General features: G+C 41.5%; 1 protein-coding gene across 1 annotated transcript in view; it reads right to left on the bottom strand.

Annotated features, from left to right (window-relative positions):
• The window catches only part of LOC132419221 (H(+)/Cl(-) exchange transporter 4-like), a 153,602-nt gene extending 144,579 nt beyond the window's left edge, over nt 1-9,023 (bottom strand). Inside the window, 1 exon segment of the mRNA XM_060003212.1 lies at nt 8,919-9,023. Coding sequence (XP_059859195.1) covers nt 8,919-8,937 — 19 coding nt within the window. The 5' untranslated portion in view covers nt 8,938-9,023.
• Between the last annotated feature and the right edge of the window lie 4,789 nt (nt 9,024-13,812).

Raw genomic sequence — 13,812 nt, 5'->3', positions numbered from 1 at the left:
CCCAGGTTTGAACTGGGTGGGTCCACTTATACGTGGATTTAGTTCGATAAATATCATACCTGTATTTTCGTTTTACAGATCTTTACCTACGTGAGGGGAAAAGTTTGTGTTCGATTAGAGAGCCCAATATGTAGAATCACAAGAACTAGGGTTTGAGTCCTGATTCTATCCAGACTGTTTCAGCTTCCTGCCCTTGGGTGAGTCATTCATCAATTCCTTTGGTTTTGAGGCAGTGAGAGCAGGATGCGGCTTTTCGACTGCGCTGGGGGTCAGTGTCCCTAACTCCCACGTTGTTCAAGGGTCAACTATAGTCATCTGCACCTTAGAGGGGAGCCCTTGCTCCTCTCACCTGGTTTTATTTCTTCTCGCCAATAAGAGCACTTCTGCTGGCAGATGACACCTCTGCTTATGATTTCAGGAAGGACAGCATCCTAGATCCTGCATCTGAGATTCCTACTTGGTCTGGATCGTCGAGGTCAGAGCACAGCAAACTGCAGGCTGTGGGCTAAATCCGGCCTGCTGCCTGACTTTGTAAATAAGTTCTAGAGGAACACAGCCATGCCCACTCCACATATTGTCTATGGCTGCTTTCACATCGCAACGGCACAGTTGAGTAGTTATGACAAAGGCCAAATGGCCCCCAAAGCCTCAAATGTTTACTATTCGGCCATTTACAGAAAACGTTTGCTGACTCCCGATCTACACGGTGGACTGAACACAGAACCAGCTCAGATTCTCTACCTGTCCCTGCATCTACAGCATTTTCAGTGGGACCTTGCGGCTCCTCTTCATTAAGAGGTAGAGTCTATTTCTCCAGCTCCTGAATCAGGGCTGGCCTTGGGACATGCAGTGGAAGTGACAGCATGCATGTACTGAGTCTAGACCCCAAAGGCGACGCGGCCTCTGCTTTCTTCCTTGGCCTTCTGCCATGAGCAGAAACCTAGGCTACATGCTGGAAGATGAGCGACCACATGGAGTCAAGGTGGGTCATCTCAACTGAAGCCATCCTAGATCATCCAGGCTCACCAAGCACAGATTCATGAGTGAGCCCAGCCAAGAGCAGCTGGCTTTGACCCAATCAAACCACCCAGCTGACCTGCAGACCGTGAGAAAAATGAATGGTTATTGTTTTAAGCCACCAGGTGTTTCTGAAAGGGTTGTCATGTAGCAGCATCATAACAATGTTTAACAGGTATGATTTACGTGGGCTCCAAGGGAGAGAAGAAATGAAGATGCTAAGTTAGTTACAAGGGAGGACAACTAACTAAGTTAGTTGCAGCAACAGATAACACAGCTGGCAACAGAGACAGGATGGAATCGAACTTCACGCTGGAGGTGTCCATCCTGAAGAAAGAGCATCTCTCTTACACAACCATATTTACACAGGGACTTTGGAAGACACAAAGGGCACCTAGGTCTTTTATCCAATCCTTAAAGGCAAGAGAGGATCTACAGAGTATGAGGGTAGCTGTGGGCTTTTCATATTCAACAAGCTATCCTAGCTTGTTGAATGTTTTTAATCACGAAAGGGTGTTGAATTTTGTCAAATGTTTTTTCTGCATCTATTGAGATGATTATGTAATTTTTATTCTTCATTCTGTTAATGTAGTGTATCACATGGGTTTATTTTCAGATGTTGAACCATCATGGCACCTAGTGATAAATCCCATTTGGTCATGGTGTAAGATCCTTTTAATATGCTGTTGAATTCAGTTTGTAGTATTTTGTTGAGGATTTTTGCATCTATACTCATCAGGGATACTGGTCTCCAATTTTATTTTCTTGTAGTGTCTTTTTCTGGCTTTGGTATCAGGGTAATGCTGGCTTCATAAAAGAGTCTGGAAGTGTTCCCTCTTCTTCAATTTCTTTTAGAAGAGTTTGAAAAGAAACTGAATTAATTCTTCTTTAAAAATTTGATAGAATTCACCAATGAAACCATCTGGTCCTGGGCTTTTCTATGTTGGGAGGCTTTTTTATCACAAAGTCCACCTCTTTACTAGTTACAGGTCTGTTCACATTTTCTATTCTTCATTATTCAGTCTTGGCAGGTTGTATAGTTCTAGGCATTTATCAGTTTTTTCTAGATTATCCAGTTTCCTGGCATATAACTCCTTATAGGAGTCTCTTATAATCCTTCTTATTTTTGTGGCATCAGTTGCAATGTCTCCTCCTTCATTGCCGATTTTATCTGAGTCTTCTCCTTTTTTTTCTTAGTCTAGCTAAAGCTTTGTCAATTTTGTTGACCTTTAACAAAAAGATGGGGCTATTTAACAAAAAATTGATGTTAACACCAACTCTTAGTCTCATTGATTTTTCAACTGCTTTTCTATTCTGTATTTCATTTATTTCCCCTAATCACTATTATGTCCTTCCTTCTGCTAACTTTGGGCTTAGTTTGTTCGTTTTTTGGTCATTGAGGTGTAAAGTCAGGTTGTTTATTTAGAATCTTCTTTTTAAATGTAGGTGTTTATCACTATAAACGTCCCTCTTAATACTGCTTTTGCTGCATCCCATAAGTTTTGGTATGCTGTGTTTTTGTTTTCATTTGTCTCAAGATATTTTCTAATTTTCCTTTTGGTTTCTTCTATGACCCACTGGTTGTTCAAGAGTGCGTTGTTTCATTTCCATATGTTTGTGAACTTTCCTATTTTCCTTCCACTGATTTATCGTTTCATTCCATTGTGATCAGAGAGCATAGCTGGTATAATTTCAATCTTCTTAAATTTGTTGAGACTTATTCTGTTGACATAACATGAGATCTATCCTGGAGAATGTTGTGTGTGCTTGAGAAGAATGTGTATTCTGCTACTGTTGGGTGGAACATTCGACAAATGTCTGTTAGGTCCACTTGATCTATACCACTGTTCAAGTCCTCTGTTTCTTCTGGCCATCTTGCTCTCTTGGTTGTCATTTGTATGGAATATCTTTTTCTATCCTTTCACTTTCAGCTTCTATTTGTCCTTAATTCTAAAGTGAGTCTCTTACAGCCTGCATAGAGTTGGATCTTGGTTTTTTTTTAATCCATTCAGCCACGTGAAGTCTTTTGATTAGGGAGTTTAATCCATTTACATTTAAAATAATTATTGATAAGAAAGATCTTACTACTGCCATTTTGTTCATTGTTTTCTGCCTGTCTTGTAGCTCTTTTGTTCCTCTTTTCCTTTCTTACTGTTTTCCTTTGTGTTTCATTTGATTTTTTTCTTTGGTAGGTACATGCTTTGATTCCTTTTCATTTTCTTTTGTGTATCTTCTATAAGTATTTTCTTGTGGTTACCATGGGGCTTACATAAAACATAGTGATAAAAATTTACTTTGATAACAACTTACTTCAATCACATACAGAAACTCTACACTTTTACCTCTCCCCCCATACACATTTTATATTATTGATGTCATGAGTTACGTATTTTATATTGTGCACCTGTTAACATTTTTTATAGGTATAGTTCTTTTTTATACTTTATTTTTTTAACTTCTATACCAGAATTCACTGATTTACACACCTCCACTGCAGCATTACAGTATTCTGTATTTGTCCATATGATTACCAGCGAGTTTTAGACTTTCAAATGTTTTTGTGTTGCTGTTTAGCATCCTTTCATTCCACCTCAAAGGACTCCCTTTAGCATTTCCTAAGGCAAGTCTCGTGGTGACGAACTCCCTCAGCTTTTGTTTATCTGGGAGTCTTTATCTATCCTTGATTTTTTTAAGGACAGTTTTGCCAGATATAGAATTCCTGGTTAGCTGGGGTTTCTTTTTTTTTTTTTTCCCCAGCACTTTGAATATGTCATCCCACTCTCTTATGGCCTGCAAAGGTTCTGCTGAGAAATCCACTGACGGTCTTATGGGGGAGTCTTTGTATGACATGAGTGGATTTCTCTTGTTGCTTTCACAGTTCTATCTTTGACTCCTGACAGTTTGATTACAATGTGACTCAGTGTGGACTTCTTTCATTCATCTTTTACAGAATTTTTTTGGTTTCTTGGATCTGGATGTCCATTTTCCTTCCCAGATTTGGTAAGTTTTCTGTCATTATTTCTTTAAATAAGCTTTCTGCCCTTTTCTTTCTCTTCTTCTTCTTCTGAGACTCCCATATACATGTACTTTTTCACCTGATGGAGTCCCTTAAGTCCCTTAGGCTTTCTTCACTCTTTTTTTTTTTTTTTTTTTTGGTCCTCTGATTGGATAATTTCCAATTACCTGCTTTTGAGGTCACTGATTCTTTCTTCTGTTCCATCATGTCTGTTGTTGAACACCTCAAGTGAGGTTTTCTGTTCTACTATTATATTCTTCAGCTCCAAAATTTCTGTTTCTTTTTTATATTTTCTATCTCTTTGTTAAAATGCTCGTTTTATTCATGGATTGTTTTCCTGAGCTTGCTGAGCATCTTTATGACAGTTTACTTTGAATTCTTTATCAGGTAAATCATATACCTGTGTTTCTTTGGGATTGGTTTCTGGTTATTTATTTTGTTTATTTGGTTGAGTCGTGTTTGCCCATTCATCATGTTCTTTCAACTTTGCTATTGGTATCTACACATGTGAAAAGAGAGCCACCTCTCCCAGTCTTTACAAACTAGTTTTGTATCGAGAAGGACCTTCACTAGTCAGCCCAACTAGAGAATCTGGAGGCCTCTCAAACCTTTTCTGCTGATGCATTTTCTCTGGACCTGTGCGTGTAAAGTACTAATTAAAGGAACTTGCCAGTTTATTTGTTCATGAGATCATAACCTCTTGCTCCCTCTGGTATCTGTCCTTGGCTCTGCAAGTTCTCTGGTTCTATAGCAGCAAGCCACCTCACTCTCCTGGGTTCTCAGTGGCAACCAGGCAGCTCCTTGTCCGTACCTCTAATCAGACCAAAGAGAAATCAATTCCTCAGGCAGCCCTGCAAAAATCCAGAGAGCTGGATGCAAACTCCACCTCTCTTCCTGTCTCTTGCTCCAAATGAGGAATGAAGTTAAACAGAAACCAGTCCCCTCAGGCTGTCCTCAGAAAAGCCAGGACATTGGACGCACTCTTTACTCCTCTCCCTCATGAGTGAGAAGCCTCAAGTTGAGGGTTTTCTCCCAATCATGCAAATCCATGCCAGCTGCCACAAGCCACCCACCACTTTCACTGTTCTCAGCTACCCTCAGGCCTCCAACCTATGCTGGTTCCATCAGTGCTATAAGTGGGGAGGAAGGCGAGCCCTGAGGTAGGGCTCTGAAAGGTTGAGATGTTGGAGACACGTTCTACTCTCTCTTTCCCCAGGAGGAGAAACTGCAGGCAGTCTCTCTCACTGCTGAACTGTGCCATCTTGGAGGAGGGGCCGACACAGGTAAAGTGAAATCACTCCTCTTATCTGTTTCAAAGCAACTGTTTTTGGCTTTGTGCTCTTCTGGGGTCCTGCAACTTCCTGACTGGAATCTAGAATTCTCATAAAGGTCTCTATATCATTGTTATTGCTGTTTCTGTGAGGGAACAATAGCCGCAGCTTTCTATCTTACCATTTTGCTGATGTCACTCTGCCCCAAAGCATTATCAGAACTGCTAATTACATTGTGGCTGGAACATCTTCCCACTCCACCATGACCCTCTGCAGTGACGAAAAATGACTTACTTATATTTGCACTCCCATCACTGTCTCTGGCATGTGGTCAATCTTCACTGAAGTGTTTTGAGTTCCTTTAAGTGTGTGGTTATCTCTGAACCGCCGCGGTAACAAAGGCAAGGCCCCATTACAGAATTTTTTTAGGTTCCATCTACGCACCTACCAAAAATGTCTAAGTCCCAATTTTATCACACATAGGATAAACAGACTCAAAAATAAATCTGTGAGCAGATGAGACAGCCTAGAAAAAAAAAAGTACAAAGAGAATTAGCTTGTCAGTTTGACTCCTGCACAGCCTCATGAGTCCAGACCAGTCTCCTCTGCACTGGCATCCTCAGGATGATTTGGGGGACATCTGACCCTCAGAAAAGGATGGTAGGAGCCACCAAGAACACCCCCAAGCAGTCCCTGGCTCTGTGCCATGGCTTCCAGGAGCACTTCAGGTACAGAGAACAGAGAGCACCTTTCCTGAAAATTCTAGCCCACGCCTCATTCTGAGTTACTAAATCAGCATTCAAGTTAACAACAAAGTTTCTTTTAACAGTTTTTGGTTTGTCCATCCTCTTAAATCTGATTGGCTCTGCTTCCCGGGAAAAACCAGACTTCTGTGCTAAGGTCCAGGCCAACTTATGTCTGCCATGGGGTTCTACCCAAGCCTTAAACTCTCTGTGCCTCAATTTCCTTATCTGTAAAATGGGTACAGTAATAGTTCATATCTCTCCTGGACTCATCAGGCATCTTTTCCGACCACAATGCTATGAGATTAGAAATCAATCACAGGAAAAAAAAACTGTAAAAAACACAAACACGTGGAAGCTAAACACTATGCTGCTAAATGACCAAGCGATCACTGAAGAAATCAAAGAAGAAATTAAAAAATACACAAAAACAAATGACAATGAAAACACAAAAACTCAAAACCTATGGGACGCAGCAAAAGCAGTTCTAAAAGGGAAGTTTATAGCAATTTAATCTCACCTCAAGAAACAAGAAAAATCTCAAATAAACAATCTAAACTTAAACCTAAAGCAAGTAGAGAAAGAAGAAGAACAACAACAAAAAAAACTCCAAAGTTAGTAGAAGGAAAGAAATCATAAAGATCAGAGAAGAAATAAATGAAATAGAAAAGAAGAACACATAGCAAAGATCAATAAAACTAAAAGTTGGTTCTTTGAGAAGATAAACAAAATTGATAAACCTTTAGCCAGACTCTAAGAAAAAAAGGGAGAGGATTTAAATCAATAAAATTACAAATGAAAAAGGAGAAATAACAACTGACACCGCAGAAATACAAAGGATCGTAAGAGACTACTACAAGCAACTATATGCCAATAAAATGGCCAACCTGGAAGAATGGACAAATTCTTAGAAAGATACAACTTTCCAACACTGAACTAGGAAGAATTAGAAAATATAAACAGACCAATCACAAGTAATGAAATTGAAACTGTAATTAAAAATCTTCCAGCAAATAAAAGTCCAGGACCAGACGGCTTCACAAGCGAATTCTATCAAACATTTAGAGAACAGCCAACACCTATCCTTCTCAAACTCCCCCAAAAATATGCAGAGGGAAGAACACTCCCAAACTTGTTCTACGAGGCCACCATCACCCTGATACCAAGATCAAAGATATCACAAAAAAAGAAAATTACAGACCAACATCATTGATGACCGTAGACGCAAAAAAAACTCAACAAAAGCAAACAGAATCCAACAACACATTAAAGGATCATACACCATGATCAAGTGGGAGTTGTCCCAGGGAAGCAAGGATTCTTCAACATACGCAAATCAATCAATGTGATACAGCATATTAACAAACTGAAGAATAAAAAACGTGATCATCTCAACAGATGCAGAAAAAGCTTTTGACAAAATTCAACACCCATTTATGATAAAACTCTCCAGAAAGTGGGCATAGAGGGAACCTACCTCAACATAATAAGGCCATATATGACAAACCCACAGCAAACATCATTCTCAATGGTGAAACACTGAAAGCATTTCCTCGAAGATCAGGAACAAGACAAGGATGTCCACTCTCACCACTATTATTCAACATAGTTTTTGAAGTCCTAGCCATGGCAATCAGAGAAGAAAAAGAAATAAAAGGAATACAAATTGGAAAAGAAAAAGTAAAACTGTCACTGTTTGCAGATGACATGATACTATACAAAGAAAATCCTAAAGATGCCACCAGAAAACTACTAGAGCTAATCAATGAGTTTGGTAAAGTTGCAGGATACCAAATTAATGCACAGAAATCTCTTGCATTCCTATACACTAACAACAAAAGATCAGAAAGAGAAATCAAAGAAACAATCCCATTTACCATCACAACAAAAAGAATAAAATACCTAGGAATAAATGTACCTAAGAAGGGAAAAGACCTGTATTCAGAAAACTATAAAACACTGATGAAAGAAATCAAAGATGACACAAACACATGGAAAGATATACCATGTTCTTGGACTGGAAGAATCAACATTGTGAAAATGACTATACTACCCAAAGCAATCTACAGATCAATGCCATCCCTATCAAATTACCGATGGCATTTTTCACAGAAATAGAACAAATCATTTTACAATTTGTATGGAAACACAAAAGACCCCCGAATAGCCAAAGCAATCTTGAGAAACAAAAATGGAGCTGGAGGAATCAGGCTCCCTGACTTCAGACTACACTACAAAGCTACAGTCATCAAGACAGTATGGTACTGGCACAAACACAGAAATATAGATCAATGGTACAGGATAGAAAGCTCAGAGATAAACCCACACACCTCTGGTCAAAAAATCTATGACAAAGGAGGCAAGAATATACAATGGAAAAGAGGCAGTCTCTTCAATAAGTGGTGCTGGGAAAACTGGACAGCTACATGTAAAAGAATGAAATTAGAACACTCCCTAACACCATACACAAAAATAAACTCAAAATGCAGTAAAGACCTAAATGTAAGACCAGGCACTATAAAACTCTTAGAGGAAAACATAGGAAAAACACTCTTTGACATAAATCACAGCAAGGTCTTTTTGGACCCCCCTCCTAGAATAATGAAAATAAAAACAAAAATAAACAAATGGGACCTAACGAAACTTAAAAGCTTTTGCACAGCAAAGGAAACCATAAACAAGACCAAAAGAAAACCCTCAGAATGGGAAAAAATATTTGCAAATGAAGCAACCAACAACAGATTAATCTCCAAAATATACGAACAGCTCACGCAGCTCAATATCAAAAAAACAAACAACCCAATCAAAAAATGGGCAGAAGACCTAAATAGACATTTCACCAAAGAAGACATACAGATGGCCAAGAGGTACCTGAAAAGATGCTCAACATCACTAATTATTAGAGAAATGGAGATCAAAACTACAATGAGGTATCACCTCACACCAGTCAGAACGCCGTCATCAAAACACCTACGGACAATAAATGCTGGAGAGGGTGTGGAGAAAAGGGAACCCTCTTGCACTTTTGGTGGGAGTGTAAATTGATACAGCCACTATGGAGAACAGTATGGAGGTTCCTTAAAAAAGTAAAAATAGGGGCTTCCCAGGTGGCGCCGTGGTTGAGAGTCCGCCTGCCGATGCAGAGGACACGGGTTCGTGCCCTAGTCCGGGAGGATCCCACATGCCGCGGAGTGGCTGGGCCCATGAGCCGTGGCCGCTGGGCCTGCGCTTCTGGAGCCTGTGCTCGGCAGCGGGTTGGGGCCACAGCAGTGAGAGGCCCATGTACTGCAAAAAAAAAAAAAAAAATGTGAAACTAGAACCACCATATGACCCAGCAACACCATTACTAGGCATATACCCAGAGAAAACCATAATTCAAAAAGAGACATGTACCCCAATGTTTATTGCAGCACTATTTACAATAGCCAGGACATGGAAGGAACCTAAGTGTCCACCGACAGATGAATGGATAAAGAAGATGTGGCACATATATATAATGGAATATTACTCAGCCATAAAAAGAAACAAAATTGAGTTACTTGTAGTGAGGTGGATGGACCTAGAGTCTGTCATACAGAGTGAAGTAAGTCAGAAAGAGAAATATAAATACCGTATGCTAACACATATATATGGAATCTAAAAAAAAAAAAAAAAGGTCAGGAGAACCTAGGGGCAAGACGGTAATAAAGATGCAGACCTACTAGAGAATGGACTTGAGGATATGGGGAGGGGGAAGGGTAAGCTGGGACAAAGTGAGAGAGCGGCATGGACATATATACACTACCAAATGTAAAACAGATAGCTAGTGGGAAGCAGCCGCATAGCATAAGGAGATCAGCTCGGTGGTTTGTGACCACCTAGAGGGGTGGGATAGGGAGGGTGGGAGGCAGACACAAGAGGGAGGAGATACGGGGATATATGTATACATATAGCTGATTCACTTTGTTATACAGCAGAAACTAACATACCATTGTAAAGCAATTATACTCCAATAAATATGTTAAAAAAAACAACAGATGAATGGATAAAGATGTGGCACATATATACAATGGGATATTACTCAGCCATAACAAAGAATGAAACTGGGTCATTTCTAGAGATGTGGATGGACCTAGAGCCTGTCATATAGAGTGGAGTAAGTCAGGAAGAGAAAAACAAGTATCGTTGTGTTAATGCATACATGTGGAACCTAGAAAAATGGTACAGATGAACCTATTTGCAGGGCAGGAATAGAGACGCAGACATAGAGAATGGACATGGGGGGTGGAATGGGAGGGTGGGATGAATTGGGAGAATAGAATTGACATATATACACTACCACGTGTAAAACAGATAGCTAGTGGGAACCTGCTGTGCAGCACAGGGACCTCAGCTCAGTGCTCTGTGATGAACTAGATGGGCGAGATTGCGGGGGTGGGGGGGGGCGGGGAGGGAGGTCCAACAGGGAGGGGATATATGTATACGTATAGCTGATTCACTTTGTTGTACAGCAGAAACTAACACAACATTGGAAAGCAACTACACTCCAATAAAATAATAATAATAATGTTTAAAAAAAAAAAAACCCTTAAGTATTTCATGAAAACACATTTTCCTTACCACCCTGCATGTTCCCTCATTCCCAAAGTTTATCTAATCAGTCCTTTGATGTCTGTAGCTCACAGAAGGGACCTGATGGATTCCAGTTCTGCTCAGGGAGATTAAGCAAGTCAAACTGAACGTTTGGGGGACCTGCTGCGATTTCTGTTCACCAAGAACTCGTGAGGCCATTAAAACACGAATCCGTGCCTGGCATTTTAAATATCTTCTCCTGAAAACTCCTCAAAGTGTTTACATTTATTAGAGACTATTTTCTTTCAAATGAAATACATCTACTCAAAATGAAAAGACCACTAACCGAGAAATTTGCGTGAATCCCATCTGGCTGTGTGACCTCCGCTGACCCCCGCTGACCCTCACCGCCCTCCTCTCAAAAACTACAGTCCTGGGCTGGACTGTTTCTCAGGTGCTTTCCACCCAGAGCAGATGTCACAGAGACTGAATCTTAGTACCTGCCCCTTCCACACGCTCTGGGACAAGCAAAGAATCTTTATTCATCAAAACTTTTTGTCTCTGCACAAATACTGGTTAAGCCTAGGGAACTTTCCAGAAATTTCAGAGCTGTCTTCACTGCCAGCTGTTTCTATCAGTCATTACAGAGCAGAAAATCATTTGAAAAAAGAACATACTCTTCACTGTTGGCAAAATTGAGATCATCTGAGTGATAATCTCACATCCTCAAAAGCTATAGAGATATCTGTGAGCATTATTGCCCTTAACAGTTAGAAATGGGAACCCAAAAGTGCAACTCAGAAAAGATTATTAAAAACATAGAAAAAGCAAGCCCCAGGTAAGCAGGGGGATCTTGTAACCAGCAAGAAGCCAAGAGTCCACGCTCCTGTCCTTGATGGAAATGCATGTGCACCAGTAGCTGCTAGGAAGATGCTTGCTGCTCTCCAATCAAGCCAGAGGGAAATAGAGACCAGGGACGCCGGACTGGCCTGGGCATAATCACAGGGCAAGTCCAGGAAGTGAGTTATCTACAATCTTCCAACTTGCCCTGTTTTTCGTGCAACTGCTATTTTAGTAAACAGAAGTAGCAAATCTAACGTCCTCATTTTACTTATGTTCTGGAAACTGCTCTGCATTACTCATCTGGCCTGGATCTGGGGGCAGGTCTGGATTACCTGGTGGAAAAGTCAGGCCTTCCCCCTGTCAACCTTCGAGTCACCTGTGCTTGGAAGGGCAGCACGAAAGAGCAGGCGAGGTGGCTGTCATCTTGGGACCTTCTCCTTCTGGCTACAGAGGTGCACTATCTAATTCCAGAAGTTTTCATCCTCTACAAGTAACCCCATGCCCACAGCAGTCCCTCTCCTGGCCCAGCCCCTCGTAACCACTCATCTGCTTTCCTTCTCTGCAGATCTGCCTCTTCTGGACACGTCACAGAAATGGCATCATATCATATGCGGCCTTTTGTGTCTGGCCTCTTTCTGTTATTATAATGTTTTCAAGGTTTGCCCATGTTGGAGCATCAGTGCTTCACTCCTTTTTATGGGTGAATAATACTCCGTTGTATTTGATATACACACGTTGTGTTTGTCTACTCATCAGCTGATGGACATCTGGGCTGTTTCCACTTTGGGGCTATGGTGACTAATGCTGCTATGGTCATTCCAGTCTTCACGTAGACATGTATTTTCAGTTCTCCTGGGTAGACACCTAGGAACAGAATTACTGGGTCATATGGTAACTCTACATTTAACCTTTTGAGGAGCTGTCAGACTGAAATCACTTTTCTTAAGTAAGCTTTTCATTGAAATAAACATCTATCCATAAAAAGGCAAAAGTCCTAAGTGTACACCTCCTCAAATTTTCACAAAGTGAGCTCACGCACATAACCAGCTCCCAGATCAAGGACAGAACGTGACCAGCGCCCAGAAGCTCCCTCACGGCCCCTTCCGGGCCCCTACCCCACCTGTAAAGGTAATCACTATCCTCACACCACAGATGAATTTTGCCCGTTTTTGAACTTTATATAAACGGGATATTTTGTTTCCAGCTTCTCCTGTTCTACACTGTGTTGTAAGATCTACCCATGGTGTTGAGTTTATCTAACTATCGTTCATTCATTCTCTATGCTCTACAACAGTGAACTTTTTCTATTAAGGGCCAGAGAGTAAATATCTGTAGCTTCGTGGGCCATGTGGCCTCTGTCGGGACTACCCAACTCTGCCACTGTCACGTAAAAGCAGCCAGAGACAATACACAAATTAATGGCTGGGGCTATGTGGCAATGAAACTCGACTTATCGACAATGAAGTCTGAATTTCATATAATCTTCACCTGTCACCAAGTTCCTTCAGTTTCTTTGCATCATTAAAAAATATAAAAATCAATTCTTAGCTCATTTTGGCTCAGGCAGTGAGCTGGATTTGGCCCACGGGATGACGTTCTTTGCCGCTTCCTGTCCTATAGTATTCAATGGTGCAAACAGACCACAGTGAGTTTATCCATTCTACTGTGGATGGACATTTGGCTGGTTTCCCACTTGGAACCATGACACTACTAGCTAATCCCCAGATGACTTGGGCAGATGGAACGAAAAGTCATCACCCAGATTAAAATATTAAAAGTCTCGGAATTCCCCGGCGGTCCAGCGGTTAGGACTCTGCGCTTTCACTGCCAAGGGCCCGGGCTCGATCCCTGGTCGGGGAGATAAGACCTTGCAGGCTGCACAGTGTGGCCAAAAAAAAAAAAAAAAAAAAAGTCGAAAGTCTCCAATCAGCAAGGAAGGCTGGTCACCCCAAGGGTGAGTTCCAGCAGGTTCCTCTGGCAGTGTGGGCGTGGGAGAAACTGCTACCAAAACCTCATCCCGGCCCCGTGAGCCTTTCCAGCAAGCTGGCCTTGCCGTTTGTCTCCTCCCTGTGCCCTCGCAGTAACTCAACTGCCATTCGGGGCTTGGCAAATGTTTCCTACAAAGGGCCAGATGAGAAATATTTTCAGCTCAGGGGCCATGCAGCCTCGGTTACAATTCGTCTACTCAGCCCTTCGGTCATTGAAACACAGAGCAGCCCAGACAGAGCAGAAAGAAGACATGTGCCTGTGTGCCCTGACGTGCGACCTACAGAAAGAGGCCGCACTCGGGGGCTGCTGGGCGCTACTTGACACAAGCAGTCACGGGGCATCTGCCACCTGCCAGGCCCTTGTCCACAGTGCCAGAGCCACT

This window comes from Delphinus delphis, chromosome Y (assembly GCF_949987515.2).
Source record: "Delphinus delphis chromosome Y, mDelDel1.2, whole genome shotgun sequence".
In the NCBI taxonomy this organism is placed as follows: Eukaryota; Metazoa; Chordata; class Mammalia; order Artiodactyla; family Delphinidae; genus Delphinus; species Delphinus delphis.
The sequence above is the reverse complement of the archived record's forward strand: the minus strand, read 5'-3'. Positions and strand labels throughout refer to the sequence as shown.